Source organism: Hyperolius riggenbachi, chromosome 6, assembly GCF_040937935.1.
Source record: "Hyperolius riggenbachi isolate aHypRig1 chromosome 6, aHypRig1.pri, whole genome shotgun sequence".
Lineage (NCBI taxonomy): Eukaryota > Metazoa > Chordata > Amphibia > Anura > Hyperoliidae > Hyperolius > Hyperolius riggenbachi.
This window is the reverse complement of record NC_090651.1, coordinates 14,690,542-14,717,297: the sequence shown is the minus strand read 5'-3', so window position 1 is coordinate 14,717,297 and position 26,756 is coordinate 14,690,542. Positions and strand designations below refer to the sequence as shown.

The following is a 26,756-nucleotide window of genomic DNA, read 5'->3' as shown; positions in this document are numbered from 1 at the left end:
GAATAAATACATTGTATTTATTCTTTTCCAGATCAAAGAGTTCACTTGCTGACGTCAATCAAAAACGGAATCGCTCTGCAAAAACCGCCTACAAAAATGCTTACCAAAAACATCCAAGGAACAGAAATCGCCGGGAAGGGAAAAAAAGTTGCTTCAAAAAACATCCACCGTGAACACTAGGCGATCAGAACTCAATGTGAACGAGGCCCAAGACCAGTGTCTTCAAAAAGGCACATATGCATAAGGCCCAGAGACAAGTGTTGGCCAGGGTATTGGAATGGGCGTGGCAGGCAGTGATTGGCGTTCTGTAAGCTGGCATTGCCGTTGGGCGTGGCAGGCAGGGATTGGCGTTCTGTAAGCTGGCATTGCCAGGGGAGGACTGGCCCAGGGGGATGGGGGGCAATTGCCCCCCGGGCTGCCCGAATCCTAAGTATTTAGGGCTGGCCGCTGCTATACGCAGCGGCCGCAGACATACCACAGGTGACAGGTTCGCAGTGGGGATCGCAACCTCGCGCGATATTTCCCGGCAAGTTGAAATATCCAATCAAAGAAGGGGCTGAGGCGGCCAGCCGTGGTGTGCCTTTGTGCGTGGCTGCACCTGCGGTGGATGTGAGCGGCACAAGGACACAAATAGCTTAGGTCCTCTCCCCCCCGGTGGGTTGACCCTGCTTAACTCCGCCCCCCGCCTGGAGCCATTGCTGCCCGCAACGTGCTGCTGTGCCTGCGGTGTCATCGGAGTGAGCTGTCTCACTCTTCAGCTTTCTGTGCTGGGGGGGCTGGGGGCCTGGAGCTGTGGCTACGAGTGGCTGGCTGGATTGGCTGGAGGAGTCGGACACAGTCTTCCCCTGTGCTGCTGTGCCTGCGGTGTCATCGGAGTGAGCTGTCTCACTCTTCAGCTTTCTGTGCTGGGGGGGGGGGGGCTGGGGGCCTGGGGCTGTGGCTACGAGCGGCTGGCTGGCCTGGCTGGAGGAGTCGGACACAGTCCTCCCCTGTGCTGCTGTGCCTGAGGTGTCATCTGAGTGAGCTGTCTCACTCTTCAGCTTTCTGTGCTGGGGGGGGGGGGGGCTGGGGGCCTGGAGCTGTGGCTACGAGCGGCTGGCTGGAGGAGTCGGACACAGTCCTCCCCTGTGCTGCTGTGCCTGCGGTGTCATCTGAGTGAGCTGTCTCACTCTTCAGCTGTCTGTGCTGGGGGGGCTGGGGGCCTGGAGCTGCGGCTACGTGTGGCTGGCCTGGCTGGAGGAGTCGGACACAGTCCTCCCCTGTGCTGCTGTGCCTGCGGTGTCATCGGAGTGAGCTGTCTCACTCTTCAGCTTTCTGTGCTGGGGGGGCTGGGGCCCTGGAGCTGCGGCTACGAGTGGCTGGCTGGCTGTCCTGGCTGGAGGAGTCGGACACTCGGGGGGGCTGGGAGTCGGAGATGCCACCTATAGCTGCTTGCTGCTGTGGAGGATGAGGAGGTGTAGGACTGAGGAGACAGGAGGATAGAGGAGGTCGGGTCCAGGTCGCCAGAGGAGAAGGTGGTTTTTATACATTTTGTTTCTGTACTTCTTCTCCCTTCTTGTCACTGAGTTACTCACACTTTGCTGCCTGCCTGCTACTGCTGTCAAATTTAATTCTCTGCCCAGGCCAGTGCCCTCTGAGGTTTTTTTTGTGTGATAATCATCCCCATTCTGACCCTGGCCTGAGGGGGAACGTTTTTTCTTCTGGTGGTGTGATTGGCGGCAGGGGAGGGGGGAGGCAGGCAGTTAGGCACTGTCAAACAGGTAGTTGGAGGAGGGGGGGGGGTAGGTGTCAGACAAGTAGTTTGTATGGTGGGTGGGCAGGAGTGGGGTTAGGCATCATCAGGTAGGTAGGTTTGTGTGTGTGTGTGTGTGTGTGTGTGTGTGTGTGTGGGGGGGGGGGGGGTTGTTTAAAGGAGTTATCAGGCATTTTTAATGAAATAAGTGCTACTTACCCGGGCTTCCTCCAGCCCCACGCTCCCAGCATGTCCCTCGCCGCAGCTCTGCAGTCAGCCATTCGCTGCTGCTGCCTCCCAGTCCCCGGCGATGGCACCAGTCTGACCTGGATGTCGGCCTGTACTGCGCCTGTGCGAGCAGCACTGTCAATCACCGCCACGTGGACCGGAGTGTACTGCGCAGGTGCAGTAGTTCTGCATCTGCACAGTACGCTCTGGTCCATGTGGTGGTGATTGACAGCGCCGCTCGCACAGGCGCAGTCGGCCTGACGTCATCGCCGGGGGCTGGGAGGCAGCGGCAGCGAACAGCTGACTGCAGAGCTGCGGTGAGGGACATGCTGAGAGCTTGGGGCTGGACGAGCCCTGGGTAAGTAGCACTTATTTTCATAAAAAAAAAAAAAAACTCCTTTAAGGTTAGGCATCAGACACAGACAGGTAGATTGTGCAGAGAAATGGGGTTAGGCATCAGGTACATAGTGTGTGTGTGTGTGTGTGTGTGTGTGTGTGTGTGTGTGTGTGTGTGTGTGTGTGTGTGTGTGTGTGTGTGTGTGTGTGTGTGTGTCTGTTAGTCATCACAATTTGAAGATTTGCACACAAGAAAGATATGGCTTTGGGCTGGGGATGCCGTGAAACGGGCCTCTAGTTTGTGTTGTCCCCCCAGGCCAAAAGGTCCCAGTCCTCCCCTGGGCATTGCTGTTGTCAGATTCTGGGGCGGAGCAGATGTGTCCCGGCAGACTGGCGTTATCCCCATCCTCCTGGGACTGGCATTAGTCAGGGTGACTCGGGGTCACACATTCCGGAAACCGATAATCTCCCTGGCATGACGGTGCCACCCGGCTACTCTCCTCACTTGTTTTGTCTTCTCTGCAATCAGGAAAAGCAACATCCATAATCACAGCAACAATATTAGCTGACGGGCCCCCTGGCACCGGCGTCTGCAGCTAGGCGGGGCGCTGCGTGTTTATACAGGAGATAGGAGGGGGCTGGGATCTGTGCAGTGTGTGTCCTCATGTCATTTATACCAACCCAGCGGGTTCTTATATATTCTATATCCACAGGGCCCTGCATTTTATATACTCTATACCCATAGGCCGGGACCCTGCATTTTATATACTCTGTATTCTTAGGTCAGGGCCCAACATTTTATATACTATATATCCATAGGTCAGGGCCCAGCATTTTATATACTTTGTATCCATAGGTTAGGGCCCAGCATTTTATATACTCTGTATCCATAGGTCAGGGCCCAGCATTTTATATACTCTATATCCATAGGTCAGGGCCCAGCATTTTATATATTCTATAGGTAAGGGCCCAGCATTTCAAATATGCTATATCCATAGGTTGGGGCCCCACATTTTATATACTATATATCCATAGGCCAGGGCCCTGCATTTTATAAACTCTCTATCCATAGGCCGAGGGGTCAGTGTCACTGGAGGTGCATACGTCTGTCTGGTGGATCACTCGGTTGGTCGTCAGGTAATAATAATCCTAACATTTGTATAACGCTTTTCTCCTGCCTGACTCAAGGCGCTCAAGCGCTGCAGCCACTAGGGGAGCTCTAAGGGCCACCCTGCAGTGTTAGGGAGTCTTGCCTAAGGACTCCTTACTGTATAAGTACTGACCCTAGCCAGGATTCTATCCCTGGTCTCCCATGTCAAAGGCAGAGCCCTTACCTATACCTAGTACACTATCTGGCCACCATACACACGCCCAATTGTCAGCTGAGGCAATCGTTATCAGCCGCCTCAGTCAATCAGACGTGTGTACGAGTCTATAGACCCTGACCATGCATGCAGATCAGGTGCTCTGACTGAAGTCTGATATTATTAGCCGCATGCTTGTTTCAGGTGTGTGATTCAGACACTACTGCAGCCAGAGAGATCAGCAGGAGAGTAAGGCAACTGGTATTGTAGAAAAAGGAAATAAAAATGGCAGTGTCCATATCCCTCTCACTTCAGTTGTCCTTTAAAATCGATTATTTTAGTTTGCTTCAGTTTGCATCCATACTTAAAACCTATTTTCCCTTTCCCCCCTTCTTAGCGGTGTACTCCTGCTCCATCTCCAATGGCGGCTGTGAACACGACTGCGTACAGATCACGCCGGCGCACTACCAGTGCCGCTGCCGCAACAACCACAAGCTGAAGGAGGATGGGAAACACTGTGAATGTAAGTGATGCCCACCCAGTGAAATACTGACTAAAGGAGTTATTCGTGGCATGACAAAGTGTGGCTGCCGCTGAGGCACTTCCTGTCACATGACCTGGTCACGTGTTCATCCCCAGATGGACAATGATGTTCTGGTGACAAGATTTGGGTCTCGGCTTGCTCAGGGGATCTCATGAATTTATTTTAGGCTGGCCTCACACATGGGCCCATATTTGATTAATTTTTCTCTTAAATTTTCTCCCATGAAATATTTCCTGTTTTAATAAAGTTTATTGAATAAAAGGTTGAACAATTAAACATCAGTACATGACCATAAATTATTCCAGAATAAACCAACTGAATAAGATCTCGTAATATCTCATGTTGCATATTTTTGTTAACACCAAAACATTTGGTATGTTTTCCTCTTTAAAGCCTTTAGCAAGCAAAACAATACTCAACATAATGTTGATATTACTTTCTTCCTACTTTTTAGTACTTTTTCAACTGCTGAGTGCTGAAAATTATCTTTAGAAAAAATAAAAATTATCTCCTGGTAGAAAACGCGGGAGGAAATGTTAATTGCACAAGGGTCTAGGGCCCATATGCAATTTAATTCTCCTAGGAGATAATTTGTCATCTTCTATTTAAAGGTTACCCAAGGTGACATGTGACATGATGAGATAGATATGGGTATGTACAGTGCCTAGCACACACATAAATAGGCTGCATTGATTTTTTTCTTTCTCTGTCTGAAAGAGTTAAACATCAGGTATGTAAGTGGCAGTTCCTGTCTGAGTCAGGACTGGGTCAGACTACAGTGTGACCCTCACTGATAAGAAATTTCAGCTATAAAACACTTTCCTAGCAGAGAATGGCTTCTGAGAGCAGAAAAGAGATAAAATGGTCAATAGTTCATAGATTTTAGCTCTGGCATACACTTCAATGAATGAGTCATTGAGCAAAAACAATAAAACAGTAAAAACCTAAAAAGTAGATTTAAACATAAAATAAAACTGTGGAGTTGTCCAATAAACAAAAACAGACACTTACCTGGGGCTTCTATCAGCCCCCTGTAGCTGTAATGTCCCGTGCCGTCCTCCTCCGATCACCCGTTCCCCGCCGCCTGCACCGGTGTATTACACGTGTCACGCGGCTGCGTGGCCGCTCGTGTGCGTGCTCCCGCTCGCGTGCGCGCTCCTGCTCGCATCACCAAAAGCTTAATGTGCAGTACAAGAAAATCTTGTACTGCGCCTGCGCAGTAAGCTCCCGGAGACGTGAGCGGGAGCGGGCATTATTTGTCTTGTTAGACGAATAATTGCCCAGTGCCGGCGGCGGGGAACAGAGGATCATAGGAGGACGGCGCAGGACATGACAGCTACAGGGGACTGATAGAAGCCCCAGGTAAATGTCTGTTTATGTTTATTGGACAACTCCATATAACCCCTTTAAAAAGTCATTTTTAGGAGGAGTATAGATACAATTGTTTATTTCATTAGTTTATTTTCACCTTGGGGTGTCCTTAAAAATAACGTTTGAGCATTTTGCAATTAAAAAAGTATCAAAAAGTAGGTGGAGATATACTATCAAAATTATTTCGAGTGTTTTCTTGCTTTACTGGTGGCTTAAAAAGCATTTTATTGACAAGGTTTGTAAAATATCTAGGAGAAAACTCAGAAAAAAAAAAGAATCTCATGTGGGCCTAGATCCCCTGCCCTGCTCTCAAGAAAACACAGACTGAAGCCAGCTGTGATTAGGTCTTCAGAAAAAGGTTTTCTTCTTATGATTTACGTCCTTTACAGAAATCCCCCGAGGAAGCCAGCTACGTCCGGTGAAATGCATTGTGGTACAAAAACGTTATTTCCATTACTAAAAGCTTGTCATCATTTAGAAGGTAATCTAACTTTCATTATTCTAGGGTGCCTCTTACTAGTTTACCATCGACATGAATCTAGATTCTTTCCTCCTCTCAAAAATATGGTCAAATGTGGCCACTGGGCAAAAAAAAAGCAAAGATAGACGCGGCGTTGCCGGAATTGATAGACAGTGAGTTAGAGGTGGTGATGGGTAAAAGTGATAGTTTGCATGCTCTGAAAAGCGCTCATACACATTCAGTGAACTACCCTGTGGCACTAATATCCGAGGAAGTGGATATGACAATCGAAACGCATTAAATAAAGTGTTTTTTCGCCAATAAAGTCTAATTGGGGTTATGACTTATAGACCCTTTAAAGTGAACCAGAGACGAAGCATCCTTATGTATTTTACCATATATATCAGTGGGAGCATTAGAGAAAACCCCTACCCTGCTCTCTGTTTCATTATTTACTGTTCAGATTGCTTCTTACCAGCCCTGATAAAATCCCCGACTGAGCATTCAGTCTGGCTTTGCTATAATGACTCAGCTATAATGATTCCTGAGCAGAGCCACAAGGGGGCAGGCTTGGGCTTGAAAAGACAGCACAGAAGACAGACTGAGCTATAAAGATTCCTGAACAAAGCCAGACTGAATGCTCAGTCAGGGATTTTATCAGGGCTGATAACAAGCAGGCTGAGCAGTGAAGGATGAAACAGAAAGCAGGGTAGGTTTTTTCTCTAATGTTCCCACTGATATATATGGTAAAATACATGAGGGTGCTTTGTCTGTGGTTCACTTTAAATCATTTATTACAGGTCTATATCATTTTTGGTCACCCCCTATCCTGATGTTCTATATACAAATCTGTCAGCCACAGCTGTCTTCATATTTCCCGTCGTACAAACTGCACGTTAGCTGTAGATTGCGGCCTTAACCACACAACGCCCTTGCAGCGTGACCCGACACATGGAAAACGTACAGACAATCCTCGTGGGCCCCGTGACACCCGTGTAAAGGGTTCTGCAGCCACACATGGTCGGCCTGTTAACAAGCTTTTACTGACATCTCTTCCCAGTGCGACGACAGGAGTGAAATGAAGGGATGTGTAAGAGGTGCAGGAGGTATACAGCAGATGTTGCCCAGATAGACCCCCTGCGTCCGCACAGAGCTCACCCCCCCCCCCCCCCCAAACTATGGATGTGCTGGAACTTTGGCTGGATAATCAGCACAAGTGTCCTCAGCAGAAAGATGTATTGGAAGGAAGAGAAGACCTCTGACTACATCGGAATGCTGCCTTCATTTTATTTACATTTCTCAGCATGATGGAAAACTGGTGTCTCTCGTATAATAATGATGTACAAACGGCATGACTTAAAGTACACCTCCGGAAAACACAGATGTGTAGATACGAGCGCAGGAGGCTCTTACTGAGTTCATACTTAAAGTGGTTTGAAACTCAGCATTTACTCTTAGCTCTAGAAAAATTGTAGCAGAACAGCATTCAAACAGTTACACGCAGCACTTTGTTCTTCAGTACAAAGCTCCTTGCTTCAGTGGGCAGCTTCTGGTCACATTAGAAGAGGTGATAACATTATCTTTTGTTTACTTTCCTTTGTCAGATACATTTAGTAAACTTACGCAAACTGCTGAAACTGAGCTGAGAAGAGAAGCAGAAAGAGCTGAGAAGTGATCACTAGCTAGATTTTAATATATAAGTACAGCAGCTGTGCAATAAAAGGTAATGGCAGCTTTCAGAGCAGACAAACTGTACTTTGGGAATGTGTAATTTGTAGACAGACAATATTAATTGCCCACAAAAGCAAATAGGATAACTGTATGGGTAATAAACAGTGGGAAAAAATGTTTTATTGAATGTTGTGACAGAGTTTTATCCCACTTTACAGAAGGGAGGTCAGTGATATGCTGATTTTTTATTTGCTTATGTCACTCGGAAATGTAGCAGCTTGGTCAAGTTCCAAATTCCGAGTTGTGTACAAATGCATACAATTAGGACATCATTTACATCAACTCTGAATTACATGTTCTTTTTACCATTCATTATACACTGTGAGACGTCCAGGCAGATGTTCTGGAAATCGATTGGGGAATATCAATCGCATTAACGCCTTCCAACACTCAACTTCAACATAAGTCTGTTTGGAAAGCAATCAAAACCCCCATAAGCCCTTGCTTTGTACCAATCAATGCAGTACAAAGGTTTGCAGCCATCTCTTCCCTTCCTCCCCCCCCCCCCCCCTCTCTCCCATGCAACTGTATAAGATGCGCCTTTATTCCTGAAAAAATGCACTATAAATTACTTTTCTCCTGTCTTGCTGCCTGTCACTTACAGTAGGTAATAGAAATCTGACAGATCTGACAGGTTTTGGACTAGTTAATCTCCTCATTGGGGATTCTCAGAGTTTCCTTTCTTTTCAAACAGACTTACTGAATGGCAGTTGCTCATGAGTCAGGAAAAAACAGCGTAGGTAATTTGGGTCCACCAGGTGCCGGCAGAGGCTGTAATGGGCATTATGGCTATAGTGCCACTCGGGCAGTAATTCGAGAGCCGCCAAGAACAGCGTTATTCGGCCGTCACGGATCGAGGTCAGTAGTCAGAGTGGCAGGGTCAGAACGGAGGTGCAAGGCAAAAGAAGGGCTGATGCGCGTACCAGGCAAAGGTCAGGGCAGGCGGCAGAAGGTGCAATCCTCATCCAGACAGAGGTCAAACCAAGGGCTCAAGGCCAAAAAGTAGTCAGGCACCTGTCTTGTAAGACTGTCTTTCCTCCCTGTCGTTTATTATTAGCATTTATTATTAGCACATTATTACAGGCGTACGATATTCCCTTGCGTCTGATAATCTTCACGGTAGTCAGGAAGTGGGATTTATTGATGGAAACACTGGTGATTTTTCCTCTTGCGCTGCTGCTTGGTGGTAGCATATTTTTAGCCTCATTTAATGCTGTAATTATTTGTAACATTCATATCCTCTCCCGGCCGTCCGGCTGCAATGTACACAAATGCTCCAGAGATTGTTCAGAGGAATTCCTTTCCTCTCTAATCGTTTCCATGTGTGTCAACAGTAACCAATCCATGCTCGACCCAAAACGGAGGCTGCATGCATCAATGTACCAGCGATGGAGGCATGGCCAAGTGCTCCTGTTACTCGGGATACAGACTAGCCGCTGACGGCAAGACGTGCGAAGGTACAGTATGCAATCCCATATTCACCTTAATTTCACGCAAGTAAAAAGATGACTTAATTGTAGGAAAAGAAAAAAAAAGTTTAGTTTTGTGGTTAGTGTGGCAGCATGATAGAACCACACACCATACAATCTTGATTGCGCCATCTAGTCCAATCTTACTACTATTGTGTACAGTAGAATCCCTTTACAGTCAACTTCAAGAGACCAGGCCAAGTAATTGACCGTATCAGAAATTGTCATACTCATACAGCATAAAGTACAACATAAAGTAAAGTACTGTATACCGTAGTATTGTATCTTGATTCAGTCAATAATTGGGAGTCATTTTTTCTTTTCAGTGCTTCAGCAAGTGAGCACAGACAGTGTGTAAGCTAGATCAAAATGCACAGTGCTCTCTATGTAGGGATTTGCATGCAATATTTAACACAACAGCTTGCACAAAAAATAGCAATACAATTGTTAGTGCCCCCAAAATATATGTGAAACCCCCTTTTTTCCCTTTATTTCTGAAATAGCTAAGGACCTATATGTCCCCTATCTTTTCCCCCTTTCACCCGGTCACGCTGTGCAGTGCCAGCTGTATTGTGGGAATTATTTTTTTTTAAGCTACAGTAACAAGCTTATCTCAGCATGCAAATAACAGAAAGCTTCCTATTTGGAATAAGATTAGGACACTATGTCCAGAAAATAGTAAAGTTTCCCCTCCCTTTGAAGAGTTTACACAGTGATGTAAGCCGTCTGTCTAGGTGATGTTTGCTCAGAGAAGGACAGTAAGCTATAGCAGTAGGGTGGTAAAATTAACACTGAGTTGGGTTGAAAATAAAAATGGGCAAAAGTCATGTCACTTTTGGCATCAAAGAGAAACGGTAAAGATGGAAACCAGCAGATTTTTTTTTTTATATAACATTTCCCCTAAATAAGACAGTGAATACTAGAAACAATATAGGTAAGCTAAACAAGTAATTTCTTGTTGGATGATTTTTTAATTCAGTTAATATGGAATTTAATTCCACATTAAAGTGGTCTGAATGTCAGCATTTCTACTTTGCTCTAAAAGATTCCTCACAGCTTTAAGCTACTATCCCAGATTTTTTTTTGTAGCACAACATCACTGAAATGGTTAAACAAAGCACTTTGTCCTGCTATTCAGCTTCAAATCCGCATCCAAACTGGAGATAACAGTATCTTTGTTTACATTTCAGTATTGATACATTTGTGTAGTAAAAACACTCTCTGAGAAGCTGTCTCTGCTTCAGGTGCACACAGAGCTCAGAACAACTCATTAGAAGATTTTACTATATAATAAAAAGCAGTTGGAATAAAATGCAATGGCAGCTTTCAGGGCAAGAAAAACTACACTTTGGGAACGTGTAATTTATATACAGACAATATTACTTGTGAACAAAAGCAAATATGATAACTGTATGAATAATAGAAAGTAGAAAAACACATTTTTATTGAATGTTATGTCAGAGTTTCAGACCACATTAACCATTTCTGCCGGCCGGACGTGAAGCTCACATCCGGGCGGCTGCTCTGCTGCGCTCCCGCTTCTGCGCACTCCCGCGCGCCCCTGTGCCCCCGTGGTGTCCCCCTGTAGCCCTGGGATCATAGTTCCCGATCACCGATCCGTGTCCCCCGCAGAAAAACCGAAGCGCTCTTACAAGAGGCTTCAGTTTTTCTGCCCGGAAAAATTTCCGCATCCCCCTTGTACTTCCGCTTAGCGAGAAGTACAAGGAGGGAAAACAAAAATGAAGGTGGCCATCTTGTGGCCAAATAGTAAAACTACATCTACATATTTTTTACATTAGAATTTACACATATAACAACATTAAAAATTAACTGTTTATGTCCCACACCAAAATATTACCCAAATAAAAATTTTAATGGAAAAAAAAAATTACAATTAAAAAAAAGACATAAATAGTTACCTAAGGGGGTATACTACAAACATTTTTTAAATTATAAGCTTGTAAATAGTGATGGACGCAAAACGGAAACAATGCACCTTTATTTCCAAATAAAATATTGGCGCCATACATTGTGATAGGGACAAAATTTAAATTGTGTAATAACCGAGACAAACGGGCAAATAAAATACATAGGTTTTAATTATGGTAGCGTGGATTATTTTAAAGTGTAACTGTCGGGCATAAAATCGAAAATCCAGTCTTTATTTTTATCTGGTAAACAAGTAATAAGGATGCTAATCAGGCAATCCAAAAGTTAAAATCACTATTACATTTCTTGTTTATAAATGATCATTCCCCAGTTTACCTGACTCTTATTTGGTACGTTGCCGCAGAAAGGAAGTTGCAGGGCATGCTGGGTTGACTTTTTTGCTTCTTTATTTCCCCTCAGACTTAACTAATGTACAGAAGCAAAAAAAGAAAACCCAGCATGCCCTGCAACTTCCTTTTTGTGTACAAAATTGTGTGTGTACCAAATAAGAGTCCGGTAAACTGGGGAATGATCATTTATCATGATCATATATAAATAAAAAATAATAATAATTTATCAACAAGAAAAGTAATAGTGATTTCAACTTTTGGATTGCCTGGTTATCATCCTTATTACTTGTTTACCAGATAAAAATAAAGAATTGATTTTTGATTTTATGCCCGACAGTTACACTTTAAAACTATAATAGCCGAAAACTGAGAAATAATGAATTTTTTCCATTTTTTTTTCTTATTAATCCTGTTAAAATGCATGTATAAAAAAATAATTCTTAGCAAAATGTACCACCCAAAGAAAGCCTAATTAGTGGTGGAAAAAACAAGATATAGATCAACAAATTGTGATAAGTAGTGATAAAGTTATTAGCGAATGAATGGGAGGTGAAAATTGCTTTGATGCATAAGGTGAAAAATCCCTGCGGGCTGAAATGGTTAAAAGGGATTGGCAGAACAAAGTTCAAGCACTTTCAGAGTTCCTTTTCTGTCCAGGAATGTATTCTGTTTGGCGGTTTGTTTTGCTGCTTCCTCGCTCCGTTCTCACGTTGTAATAATTTTTGTCTGTTGTTGTTGCAGATATTGATGAGTGCGTGACAGGCCAGGCCATGTGTGCGCACAGCTGCCTGAACACTCGCGGCTCCTTCCACTGCGCCTGCAGCCCCGGCTATGAGCTTGGAACGGATGGGAAGCAGTGCTACAGTAAGAGTTCCATGGGGGGGTGAAGACTGTACCTCTACATCTGCACCAAATCTGCTGCTTCACCCGTGAGATATCTCATGTCTGTGCCTGCCAGGAATACACCAATATCACGGCAATATATTACCCTGGACTAATTGTCTGCCAGGTTACTGGGGAGCGTTCTGCAGCCCCATCACACTCTGACAGTGAGCAGTGCTGAGAAATGCACAATAAGGGGTGGAATTTATCAACTTCCATTCATAACAGATGTACAAACAGTTTTTTGGTGGTGGTTGTATTTTTTTGTATAAGAAATGTGGTGTTCCTGCTTCCAGCCTGTAGGTGTCACTGTTACATCATGTACACTGGGTTGTACAGCACGATCTCTTCTAGGCCTTGTGTTGTTGTTCCTCACAATTAGTGTGATTACTGCCTACTTAGTTCTGTCTAATAAATGCCTACCATAGACATATGAGCATCAGAAATGGACCATGTATGAATGTAAAAAGGTGACCTGCTCTGATCATAGTCTACTTAAGCACTTTGGGGGGGGGGGGGGGGGGGGATTGGCCAGCGCTGTAATTAATAAAGGGGTACCTGCTATAATGTTGAGAAACACTGACTTACTGGATTTAAGGTTTCTGCTACTAGGGTATTAGTGTTAGATACCCCAGTACACCCTCACAGGTATTGTGGAGTCCAGGTCTGACCACCAATGGGAGTTGCACTATGCTCTAGGCTGTTAGTGTAATATATGTATTATAGATCAATAGTGTATTATATGAAGTCATCATTGGGGAAAAGCAGCTTGTTGTGCTGTGTGAGGAGTCTGTCAGTAAGTGAGGAGGGGGAGGCAGGAGAGCAGCATTGGGGAAAAGCAGCTTGTTGTTCTGTGTGAGGAGTCTGACAGTGAGTGAGGAGGGGGGGGGGGGGACAGGAGAGCATCATTGGGGAAAAGCAGCTTGCTATGCTGTGTGAGGAGTCTGTCAGTAAGTGAGGAGGGGGAGGCAGGAGAGCAGCATTGGGGAAAAGCAGCTTGTTGTTTTGTGTGAGGAGTCTGACAGTGAGTGAGGAGAGGGGAGGCAGGAGAGCAGCATTAGGGAAAAGCAGCTTATTGTGCTGTGTGAGAAGTCTGACAGTGAGTGAAGAGAGGGGAGGTAGGAAAGCAGCATTGGGGAAAAGCAGCTTGTTGTGCTGTGTGAGGAGTCTGACAGTGAGTGAGGCGGGGGAGGCAGGAGAGCATCATTGGGGAAAAGCAGCTTGCTGTGCTGTGTGAGGAGTCTGACAGTGAGTGAGGAGGGGAAGGCAGGAGAGCATCATTGGGGAAAAGCAGCTTGTTGTGCTGTGTGAGGAGTCTGACAGTGAGTGAGGAGGGGGAGGCAGGAGAGCAGCATTGGGGAAAAGCAGCTTGTTGTGCTGTGTGAGGAGTCTGACAGTGAGTGAGGAGAGGGGAGGCAGTAGAGCAGCAATAGGGAAAAGCAGCTTGTTGTGCTGTGTGAGGAGTCTGACAGTGAGTGAGGAGGGGGAAGGTAGGAGAGCAGCATTGGGGAAAAGCAGCTTGTTGTGCTGTGTGAGGAGTCTGACAGTGAGTGAGGAGGGGGGAGGTAGGAGAGCAGTATTGGGGAAAAGCAGCTTGTTGTGCTGTGTGAGGAGTCTGACAGTGAGTGAGGAGGGGGGAGGCAGGAGGGCAGCAATGTTTCATTTGACTTGCACAGCAGAAGGGAGGAGGTGGCACCGCTGTTGTGACTAAGGAGGAATGGAGCTGCTGAAGGTGAGCAGTGTGTGTCAGACTCTCACAGCCAGCCAGCGTGCTATTGCGTTGAGTTGCAGATTGTCATGTGAGGACATTAAACTAGTCCGTTTTTGAAGTGGGTAAAGACGGCCACTATTTTTAACATTTGTATCCGTGGCTCCGGTTTTGGTCCAGGCCCAAAAACTGAGCCACGGATACGTTTTTAAAACAAATGTGAACCGAGCCTAAGGGAGAAATGACATCAGGATTAGCTTCAAGATAGACACAGTTAAAATGGAACATTTTCTCTTTTGTTATTATAGAAAAATCACTAAAATCGAAACTTGGACAGTCTGTCTGCCTCTGACACAGGAGACCTGGGTTCAAATCTCGGCTCTGCCTGTTCAGTAAGCAGCACCTATTCAGTAGGAGACCTTGGGCAAGTTTCCCTAACACTGCTACTGCCTGTAGAGCGTCCCCTAGTGGCTGCAGCCCTGGTGCTTTGAGTCCCCCAGGAGAAAAGCGCAATGTAAATGTTATTAGTCTTGTCATTTATCTGAATCCGTTCCTTTTGATTTCCAGGGATTGAGATGGAAATCATTAACAGCTGTGAGATAAACAATGGCGGGTGTTCTCACGCCTGTCGTCACAGCAGCGCTGGTCCTCTCTGTTCCTGTCCTCAGGGCTTGGACCTCGATGCCAGCGGGAAGACCTGCGTGGGTAAGTTGGACTGTACTACAGCCAAGCTATTCATGGCCAGAAAATGTAACGCAAATGTGCTGAAGTCATTGGTTTCCTCCAAGCTTTATCTAACACGTCTAGGACCCTTCAGACAGAGTGTGCTTATTCTCTGAAACAAGCCTCAGTGTCCAAAAAACACCCTTTACAGCCATAACAAACACATACAAAATGGAAAATTACTATAAACAATCAACTTGTATTGGCACAATATAAAAGGGCAGGATTGGTCATCATTATTCCGAGCACAATCTAATCCTAGTCATAGTCTAATGTCCTCAGAGGAGCTCACACTCTAATCCTACCATAGTCATAGTCTAATGTCCTACCATAATATTATGTATTTATATAGCACTGACATCTCCTGCAGCACATTACAGAGTACATAGTCATGCCACTGACTGTCCTCAGAGGAGCTCACACTCTAATCCTACCATAGTCATAGTCTAATGTCCTACCATAATATTATGTATTTATATAGCACTGACATCTCCTGCAGCACATTACAGAGTACATAGTCATGTCACTGACTGTCCTCAGAGGAGCTCACACTCTAATCCTACCATAGTCATAGTCTAATGTCCTACTCTATTATTATTATGTATTTATATAGCACTGACATCTTCTGCAGCACTGTACAGAGTACATAGTCATGTCACTGACTGTCCTCAGAGGAGCTCACAATCTAATCCTACCATAGTCATAGCCTAATGTCCTACCATATTATTATTATGTATTTATATAGCACTGACATCTCCTGCAGCACATTACAGAGTACATAGTCATGTCACTGACTGTCCTCAGAGGAGCTCACAATCTAATCCTACCATAGTCATAGTCTAATGTCCTACCATATTATTATTATGTATTTATATAGCACTGACATCTCCTGCAGCACATTACAGAGTACATAGTCATGTCACTGACTGTCCTCAGAGGAGCTCACAATCTAATCCTACCATAGTCATAGTCTAATGTCCTACCATATTATTATTATGTATTTATATAGCACTGACATCTTCTGCAGCACATTACAGAGTACATAGTCATGTCACTGACTGTCCTCAGAGGAGCTCACAATCTAATCCTACCATAGTCATAGCCTAATGTCCTACCATATTATTATTATGTATTTATATAGCACTGACATCTCCTGCAGCACATTACAGAGTACATAGTCATGTCACTGACTGTCCTCAGAGGAGCTCACAATCTAATCCTACCATAATCATAGTCTAATGTCCTACCATATTATTATTATGTATTTATATAGCACTGACATCTCCTGCAGCACATTACAGAGTACATAGTCATGTCACTGACTGTCCCCAGAGGAGCTCACAATCTAATCCTACCATAATCATAGTGTAATGTCCTACCATATTATTATTATGTATTTATATAGCACTGACATCTTCTGCAGCACATTACAGAGTACATAGTCATGTCACTGACTGTCCTCAGAGGAGCTCACACTCTAATCCTACCATAGTCATAGTCTAATGTCCTACCATATTATTATTATGTATTTATATAGCACTGACATCTACTGCAGCACGTTACAGAGTACATAGTCATGTCACTGACTGTCCTCAGAGGAGCTCACAGTCTAATCCTAGTATCCTACCATAGTCATAGTCTAATGTCCTACCATATTATTATTATGTATTTATAAAGCACTGACATCTCCTGCAGCACATTACATAGTACATAGCCATGTCACTGACTGTCCTCAGAGGAGCTCACAATCTAATCCTACCATAGTCACAGTGTAATGTCCTACCATATTATTATGTATTTATATAGCACTGACATCTTCTGCAGCACATTACAGAGTACATAGTCATGTCACTGACTGTCCTCAGAGGAGCTCACAATCTAATCCTACCATAGTCATAGTCTAATGTCCTACCATATTATTATTATGTATTTATATAGCACTGACATCTCCTGCAGCACATTACAGAGTACATAGTCATGTCACTGACTGTCCCCAGAGGAGCTCACAATCTAATCCTACCATAATCATAGTGTAATGTCCTACCATATTATTATTATGTATTTATATAGCACTGACATCTTCTGCAGCACATTACAGAGTACATAGTCATGTCACTGACTGTCCTCAGAGGAGCTCACAGTCTAATCCTAGTATCCTACCATAGTCATAGTCTAATGTCCTACCATATTATTATTATGTATTTATAAAGCACTGACATCTCCTGCAGCACATTACATAGTACATAGCCATGTCACTGACTGTCCTCAGAGGAGCTCACAATCTAATCCTACCATAGTCACAGTGTAATGTCCTACCATATTATTATTCTGTATTTATATAGCACTGACATCTTCTGCAGCACATTACAGAGTACATAGTCATGTCACTGACTGTCCTCAGAGGAGCTCACAGTCTAATCCTACCATAGTCATAGTCTAATGTCCTACCATATTATTATTATGTATTTATATAGCACTGACATCTTCTGCAGCACAATACAGAGTACATAGTTATGTCACTGACTGTCCTCAGAGGAGCTCACAATCTAATCCTACCATTGCCATAGTCTAATGTCCTACCATATTATTATTATGTATTTATATAGCACTGGCATCTTCTGCAGCACATTACAGAGTACATAGTCATGTCACTGACTGTCCTCAGAGGGGCTCACACTCTCATCCTACCATAGTCATAGTCTAATGTCCTACTACATTATTATTATGTATTTATATAGCACTGACATCTCCTGCAGCACATTACAGAATACATAGTCATGTCACTGACTATCCTCAGAGGAGCTCACACTCTAATCCTACCATAGTCATATGTCCATAGCAGTCTAGGGCCAATTCAGAAGATACAAACTGGCTGGGATTCAAACCAGGAACCCAGCCCTGCAAGGTGAGAGTGCCATCCATCTACACCACCAGCACTGTGCTTCCCTTAATGTATAAATATACAGCCTAATACAATGATGGTGTGTTTCAGTGCTTGTCTGTGTATTATTTATCCATCTTCAATTAATTACAGCTCCATCTCCCTTCCATGCCCCCCAAGTTCTGCTCTACAGACTGGAAAAAAAAGACTAATTTTATGTATATACATTTTGTTCCTAGGCTATTTTGAGGCTTGTGGCAAACCTTCAGCCAGAAGCATTTCCTAATACAATAAAGTCACTCTGGCTGCTGTGTAAACAGTTACAGGTCTGAATGCTTTTGCCCCGAGCTGTGATAGTTGGCAGGATCTGTGGCGCGGCCCTGCAGGTGGACAGAGCAGTTGCATCTGTTTTTGTTCACACTGGGCGCTTGCCTGCGGTTTTATTGCTGCTCCTGTGATGTCTTATTTCATGTACATTGAAGCTTTGTGTTTTTCTGGCTTATCGGACAGTCTGGCTAGGCCAGTCTTCAGGCCATCTGGAAATGTTTTCAAGAGGATTAGAAATAGGTGCATTTTATATCGCCAGGTGCATGATGGGATCAGAGAGAGGCCTCAAGCTAAACCCGGGGCAAAGAAATTAAGACATCAGTAGAGGTTTTACCTGCCATTTGCTGTTTTGTCCAGCCAGTCCTGTGATTCTGAAAGCTGGACCAGGCATCCTACCCTCCTCTCTCTTCCCTCTGCAGTGCAGCAGCATAGCCTGGGCAATGCCCCTCCCACAGCCTGCTGATTGGGCAGTGTGAGGGAACAGCATGCTAAGTCATTATTCTGCTCTCCCCACCTGTAATTAAGTTTACTTTAACAGATTGCCAAGAACTGAACAAGGCAGCAAAGCCTGACTGGGTCATGGAGTTGCCCTCCCCATCCTGGTGTGAGTGCTGAGAAGAGAAGGAATCATATAGTCATTAAATTGGTTGTACATAAAATGCACTTAATAATGAATAACATTGAATTTAAGGATGTGTATCGCCTTCTCTGAGGGTTAGGCTAGGTTGCTCTCTGGAAACAGGACATAGATGGAAAAATGCAATAACAATTGCCTAAACTAAACTGGGGGTTAGTGGGTAATATCACTGGGAGAAAGGCACCCCCCCAGATTTCAACCCGCTTCCTCGGGGTCATTAAAGAATGTGCTCAGGATTTTGGCATTCTGCTATTCTTACCTGGAGACACTGTTTATTAACCTGGTGTTTTTTGGGGGGAATAAATTAATTTTACCCATATATTGCCATTTAAACTGTTTTGATCATTTTATTTATGTTGTTATATTTTGGTGCTTTAGAAATCAATATTGATAATTATTTTCCTACGGGAGAAATCAGAAAGTGGGAAGGAAAGATAACTCAGAAAAATAGATGGCAATTTATCTTTTTCCTCCCTTTTGAATAATCAACCTCCGTATGAAACCCAGTATTTCAAAGAGGCATGAGAAGGCAGATAGTAAGGGGAGACAGCTGTGCCTCACTGTTACATTTTCACCAGGATAACCATTTTAAAAGTTCCAATTCTTATGAGTTCCCATGTAAAGCTGGCCACTAACGGTCCAATTTCTAGCGAAAAATCGTTCGAGCGATCCGAAATTCTGATCGGATTGGTTGTAAATAATCTCCATTGGTGGACACAATCGATTATGAACGAGTTAAAAAAATGTCGCCCGAATGAATTTTCATCGAACGAAAATTTGGATTTTCTTGGTGGTCGTGATAGATAGGAAGCAATGATTGGTTAGTTGATGGTGTAGTGAACGATTTTTCGTCCGATCAGAATTTCTGATTGCTCAAACGATTTTTCGCTAGAAATTGGACCGTTAGTGGCCAGCTTTAGACAGAGTGGCTTTGAAGCTAATATTCCTGAAAAGATGAGTCATTCAGCGTCATATGTTTTATTTTCCCTGCAGATGCCGATGAGTGCAGCAATGGCGCCTCCTGTTGCCAGCAGGTGTGCACCAACTACGCTGGGGGCTACGAGTGCGCCTGCTACCCGGGGTACAGACTCAACCTGGATGGATGCGGCTGTGATGGTAACCAACAAATCCTCTATTCTACAGACAAGTCTTGAATCGGGACGATACCATTCATTGGTTAACATTAAAAGGTGTAAAGAGTAAACCTTCAGCCAATAGGACGTCTTCAGACTCTGCTCTCATGTCCACACGATAAATGGTATCGCCCGGATTCAAGACAGAGGCGCTGAGCTTTGCACCTGACTTATTTGAGTTTTATGCTCTGTTTTACCTGATGAAGCGGGAGATGCCGGCAAAACGTGTTGCACTTTCTGGAGTATATAAATACATTTTTGTTGTTTTCAATATACACAACACTTGTGTGTGTCTGCTTGGGGGGAGGTAAGTCCACCTCTGCCTCCTCTCATTTTAAACATTTTAGAATACTGTATTTTATCCTTTTGCCGCCTCTGTCTGCTTAGACGGATACAAGACTTGTTGCTTTACTGATCTAAATCAGATTGCATGCAGCTAGGAATTTGGTTGATAAAAGAGGGACTGTAGTGAAAATATTATAATTAATAAAATTGCTCATTGTTTACAATATTCATTTATAGATTGAGTCAGTGTTTGCCCATTGTAAAATCTTTCCTCTCTCTGATTTACATTCTGAAATGTATCACTGATGGTGACATCTTTATTCCTGTCAGGTGATCTGTGCGGAATGTACGTTACTGAGAATTCTGTGCACAGAGAGAGATACTGGTTACTTGACAGAAGCAGCAGTTATTTCCCACAATGCAACGAAGTTCACAGACTGCAAACTAGGACCTAGGCCCAGATTGCAAATAGTGGGAGAAGTTTCACCACAATATCAGCCATACAGACCCTCCTGATGGTCTAATAATAATAATTTGTCATGGGAAAGGGGGTATCAGCGACTGACTGGGATGAAGTTCAATCCTTGGTTAAAGGGAACCTAAACTGAGAGAGATATGGAAGTTTCCTTTTAAACATTACCAGTTGCCTGGCTGTCCTGCTGATCTCTTTGGCTGCAGTAGCGGCTGAATCCCACACCTGGAACATGCATGCAGCTAATCCAGTCTGACTTCAGTCAGAGCACCTGATCTGCATGCTTGTTCAGGGGCTGTGGCTGAAAGTATTAGAGACACAGGGTCAGCAGAAGAGTCAGGCAACTGGTAGTATTTTAAAAGGAAAAATCCATATCTTCCTCAGTTTAGGTTCCCTTTAAAGTTCCTCTTGTAAGAGAAACCGTAACCAATGATTGAACTGCATCCCAATCAGTAGCTGATACCCCCTTTCCCATAAGAAATCTATTCCTTTTCCCAAACGGTTCATCAGGGGGCGCTGTATGGCTGATATTGTGGTGAAACCCCTCCCACAAGAGACTCTGAGGACCATGGACCTGGCAGATTCCTGTCTGTGAACCTTGTTGCATTGTGGGAAATAGCTATTTACAGCTGTTTCCAAATGCCAAAAAAGCAAGCAGCAGCTACTTCCACTGACATCACCTGCCGGCAGTAAAAATGTCACCATGTGATAAATGTCAGAATGTAAATCAGGGAGAGGAAAGCTTTTACAATGGGCAAACACTGACTAAATCATTTATCCATAATTATTGTAAGAATGAAACACTTTTTTATTACATTATTTTCACTGGAGATCCTCTTTAAATTCTGTAGCAGTTGCGTCAGCCCAGTTCCAAGATACATTCTGTTTGCAATAAACTTTATTCTGTTTATTATTCTGTTTATTAGAGTAAAAAGTTGTTGTTTTTTAAGTTAATGTAAACATTGTTTGTAGAGTGAATAACTCTGCAGTGTGTGTGATGACTGACATCTCCCCCCCCCCCCCCCCTCCCTGCTGTCTCTCTGTAGATGTGAATGAATGTTTGTCCAACAATGGAGGATGCAGCCAGCTGTGTGACAACCTCCCGGGATCCTCCTCCTGCAGCTGCAATCCGGGCTACCGACTGAACGCCGACGGCAAAACCTGCGCTGGTAATTAGCTGATGCTCTGTGTTATCAAAGGTGGCAGCAGGCTCAGTATGGTGGCCCGCATGAGTCAATAAATGGGGGAGGAGTACCCTATCAGGCCTGGAGAAGCCCCATACTAACCAGTGCTGGGGGTGGGGCTCTGGAATCAGAGGAGGAGCTATGATCCCTCTGTTTCAGAGGCATGACTACAGTCTATCTTATCTGAGAGTCTGACACGAGTGACTCATGCTGCCAGGTCACAATTGCGGGAAGCGGTATTAGGCGGCCCCTTGGTTCCTAACTCCCCCAGATAGTATTAAGTGCTCCCCCGGGGCCCTAGAGTGGGCTAGCAGAACCTCCCCCTGGTCTCCCCACATATAAATGAGGGGCCCCTGCAGTATTGTCTTCATTGGCCTCCCTTCTCGCGGGGGGAGGGGCCTCTTCTCAGTGACCCGGGGGTGAAGCCTTGCATGTGCTTCTTTTTCATGCTCCTCACAGCTCGTCAGTGGCTGTAAATGTGAGCTGGCACCTGAATTACTTATTACAGAATTTCAGGTAAGATAGGTGAGAAACCAGATGAAAGCCTGTGTGTAACTCTCTTGCTGCGGGATTACAGATTCTAACACATGTATACTTTACCTTATGTACAGTGGTACTGTCTGCTGAAGGATTTTAATTTCTGCGAAGAGTTCCACTTAATTAACAGATTGACTTGTTTATTACTTTAAAAGGAAAACTGTAATGAAAGGTATGTGGTGGCTGCCATCATTATTTTCTTTTAAACAATACCAGTTGCCTGGCAGTACTGCTGATCCTCTGCCTTTAATACATTTAGCCATAGACCCTGAACAAGCATGCAGCAGATCAGGTGTTTCTGACATTGTCAGATCTGACAAGATTAGCTGCATGCTTGTTTCTGGGGTGATTCAGACTCTACTGTAGCCACATAGATTAGCAGGGCTGCCAGACAACTGGTATTGCTTAAAAGGAAATAAATATGGCAGCCTCCATATCACTCTCACTTCAGGTGTCCTTTATGGTTATTGTTTAAAGAAAGTTTAATTTTGCTGTAAGGAGGAACTCTGTTGAGCTCTGTAAATGTCATTACTTCTTAGACTGCTGTAGCAATAGGTGATTGATTTTTATGTGTTGCTTATGTGTTGATGTTCTTTCTTCCTAGCCGTCCAGGGGGCAGGCGGTGGGCAGCGCCCCGTGCTACAGGCCATTCCGCAGGTGACGCTGTTGCGGGACGAGTACTCGCAGTTATTCGATGACGAGTATGATGAAGACGAGGAGGCGGAAGCGCGCGGGGAGCACACGCTCTCTGAATCATTCGGTAACCTGCGGCAGAATCGCTGTTTCCTTACTTAAACCTCATATCCTTAGGGCCATTTTCCACTGAGGACCGCACTGCTATGCAATTGTGCGTCTTTTTATTTTCTACTACTTGTGATTCCGCCGCGATCTGTCGGGTGCACAGCCCGATTGAAGTGCGTTTGCAATTTGCGCCAAAAAAAAACACGTGGGTAAATATTTTGAATTGCCGGATCACTGGGAAATCTCATAGTTGTGCAATTGCTATGCGATCTTCCTGTACAAGGAGCTAAAAAATATACAGCAGGCAGGATGATTGGGTCTCAATACAGTGCACTTCAAACATCCCCCACAGTTTCCATCAGTACCTAAAAAGTGGCCATACACTGATAGATTTGCAGCAGATTTGACCATCAGATTTCTGTCAGATGACTGTCAAGTCGAATCTGACAGGAATCTATCTAATGTGTGCCACACACTAGGAACAGATTTCCAATAGATTTCAGAATGATATCTATTGGAAATCGATCTAAATGCATTATTGCACCAATAGATCCAATGCAACCCTTTGGGCCATGGTCTGCTGACAGCAGCAGATTGACCTAGATTTTCCATCCTGTCAGATAGATCAAATCGATCAAAATCGACCGCAAATCGATCGATTGACCATCGATTTCCAATCGATTAATTTGATCGAATCCATCAATCGATCGATGGCTGAAATCGACCAGTGTATGGGCCCCTTAAAGGGACACTGTAGGGGGGTCGGGGGAAATGAGTTGAACTTACCCGGGGCTTCTAATGGTCCCCCGCAGACATCCTGTGCCCGCGCAGCCACTCACCAATGCTCCGGCCCCGCCTCAGGTTCACTTCTGGAATTTCTACTTTAAAGTCGGAAAACCACTGCGCCTGCGTTGCCGTGTTCTCAATCCCGCTGATGTCACCAGGAGCGTACTGCGCAGACACAGACCATACTGGGCCTGTGCAGTACGCTTCTGGTGACATCAGCGGGAGGGAGGACACGGCAACGCAGGCGCAGTAGTTTTCAGACTTTAAAATCTGAAATTCCTGACCGGAGGCGGGGCCGGAGCATTGGGGAGTGGCTGCGCAGGCACAGGATGTCTGCGGGGGACCATTAGAAGCCCCGGGTAAGTTCAACTCCTTTTCCCCCGACCCCCCCTACAGTGTCCCTTTAAGTTCTGCAATATGATAGTAGAAAAGGGCCCTTCCTGTTTGTCCATTCAGTCTGATGTATGTGGGGGTAAATGTGCCACAACATTTAAGGGAAATAAAAACTTGAATATCGTTATTTACAAAAAAAAAGTGGTGAAATAGTTCCGTAGAGAAGCCGCTGCAGAAACAGCGATGAACTAAAGGTGGCCACACATCAGGCGACTTGGCGGCTGATCGACCATCCAATTTGATTATTATAATATGATCGGATGAAAATCTGTGCTGCCAAGAGCAGGCCCAACTGACGACGTTACCAGTTTCGGGACTAAATTGGTCACGTGTCGGTTGGACATGCCGCAGGATGTTGGCCCGACATGCTTCATTGGGTGCGCGGCAGTAACAGCGTGTGATAGCGGGACAAGCGACAAATGCGACAGAACCCCCAATGTAAAATGTTCCCGCCCAGCGCAGTATACTTTACCTGTCTGTCGCTGCCCTGGGCCTTTGTCCGCCCATCGCTGGCCCAGGCTTCGTCCGCATACACGCGCCCTACGTGGCTGCCGGCGTAACATGGGCGCATGTGACATACATCACAGGCCAATTCCTGATCATTCAATTGGATCAATCAAGATCAATTGGTCTATGAATGGTATATAAGCAGTCAACAGATCTCTCTCCGATCAGATTAGATCAGAGAGAGATCTTCTCTTGGTCGATCTGCCCATACATCTTCTATCTTCTAATGTATGTATGGGAGTTTGTCATAAGATCACAACTTTTAACTTACATGGTTGTCCTGGCGATCACTACACGTTTTTTTCTTGGCCCCACCAATAATATTGGCCCAACCACGTGGCACCAACAAGATTTATCTCAAACCCTTTCCTGCAAACTGAATAATATGCACCTTGTTCCGCCCATCGTAAGAAATTCTTTCCTGGGCGGCCTGCATGCTGCTTTTTTGGCCTACTGCTAAATGATGGCCTGCTCCTTCCTTACCTCGCTAGATATTTACATACTTTTACCCAGGAATCTTTGCACTCCTTGCTTGCACTGTCCTCCAGTAGCTCATCTGCTGCTGCTTCTTTGGCTTGTTTCCAGAAGTCCAGGCTTTGGGCCTGTTCAGACTGTCAGCGTATGAAGCACGCGTATAAAATCAAAGAAACGCAAGTTCAAAAACGCATGCGTTTTTCTTGCGTTCTAATGCGTTTTCTATTGCGTTTTGCACACACACGTGACCCAGGGGAAAAAAAAGAATTATGGGAACCGCAGAGGGAAACGTACGCTCAGGGCCGGGCCGAGGCATAGGCTGGAGAGGCTCCAGCCTCAGGGCGCAGTGTAGGAGGGGGCGCAGAATTCATTCAGCTGTCATTCCTAATTGTGTTTGAAGCAGAAAGAAGTAATAAAAGGGGATACATGGCAGTGACTGCAAGCCAGATAACTAGATTTTAAGGTGTTGGGGAGGTTGGGGGCCCTGTGGCACTCTTAGTCTAATAGCAATCAGTGTGTGACAGCTGGGGTGGGAGGGATGGAGGGGCGCACTTTGGTGTCTCAGCCTTGGGTGCTGGAGGACCTCGTCCCGGTACGCTAAAAACGCAATAGTATGCGTTTTTGATACGTGTCCATAGACTTTCATTGCGTCCGTTTCCATGCGTGATGCACAGAACTGCATGCAGCAATGCGGATAAGAGACGTATGCCTCTCATACGCATACATGTGAACTAGCCCATTGAAAAGCATTAGGAGCCGTTTCTATGCGTTTTTGGTACCCGGACACGTTCCCTGAAAACGGCTAGGAACGCGCATAGTCTGAACAGGCCCTTACTCATTCATCATACCACCCAGAAACATCACAGTAACAAGTTTCGTTGGCATGGATGTGTAGCCTCCCAAGCAAAGTTACTCTCCAAGGAATTTACAGAGACTGCTAGTTACTGTTAAAAGACAACTGAAGAGAGAAGAATATGGAGGCTGCCAAATGTATGTCCTTTTAAACAATACTAGTTGCCTGGCAGCCCTGCTGGTCTATTTGGCTGCAGTAGTGTCTAAATCACACGCTTGAAACAAGCATGCAGCTAATCCAGTCAGGCATGAGTCAGAAACACCTGATCTGCTGCATGCTTGTTCAGGGGCTATGGCTAAATGTATTAGAGGCAGAGGATCAGCAGGGCTGCCAGGCAATGGGTATTGCTTAAAGCAGACCTGAAGCGAAAAAAAAAAAAACTTATGAGAGAATGAAGTATATGTGTATTATGGATAATGAATAGAACATTAGTTGCAAAGAAAGTCTCATATTTTTATTTTCAGTTAAGTGGTCTGAAACTCTGACATACCATTCAATAAAAATGTATTTTTCTACTTTGTATTATTCAATACAGTTATCAGATTTGCTTTTGTGCACATGTAATATTGTCTGCTTACAAATTACAAGTTTCCAAAGTGTAGTTTTTCTTGCCCTGAAAACCGTCATTGCATTTTATTCCAACTGCTTTTTATTGTGTATTAAAATCTTCTAATGAGTTGTTCTGAGCTGTGTGTGGGCCTGAAGCAAAGACAGCTTCTCAGAAAGTGTTTTTTACTTGTTACAGACAAATGTATCAACATTGGAATGTAAACAAAGAT

At 44.6% G+C, this 26,756-nt stretch overlaps 1 protein-coding gene across 4 annotated transcripts in view; it reads left to right on the top strand.

The window, feature by feature from the left end:
• MEGF6 (multiple EGF like domains 6) overlaps positions 1–26,756 on the top strand; it is a 495,432-nt gene that overhangs the window by 402,352 nt on the left and 66,324 nt on the right. For 3 of the 4 annotated variants that reach the window (XM_068238861.1, XM_068238860.1, XM_068238862.1), the window contains 7 exons: positions 3,998–4,123; positions 9,041–9,163; positions 12,196–12,318; positions 14,612–14,749; positions 19,606–19,728; positions 21,549–21,671; positions 22,828–22,983. In XM_068238861.1, coding sequence (XP_068094962.1) covers positions 3,998–4,123; positions 9,041–9,163; positions 12,196–12,318; positions 14,612–14,749; positions 19,606–19,728; positions 21,549–21,671; positions 22,828–22,983 — 912 coding nt within the window. Of the gene's footprint in view, positions 1–1,118; positions 1,515–3,997; positions 4,124–9,040; positions 9,164–12,195; positions 12,319–14,611; positions 14,750–19,605; positions 19,729–21,548; positions 21,672–22,827; positions 22,984–26,756 lie in introns of those variants that run through there. The other variant, XM_068238863.1, reaches the window with a different exon arrangement.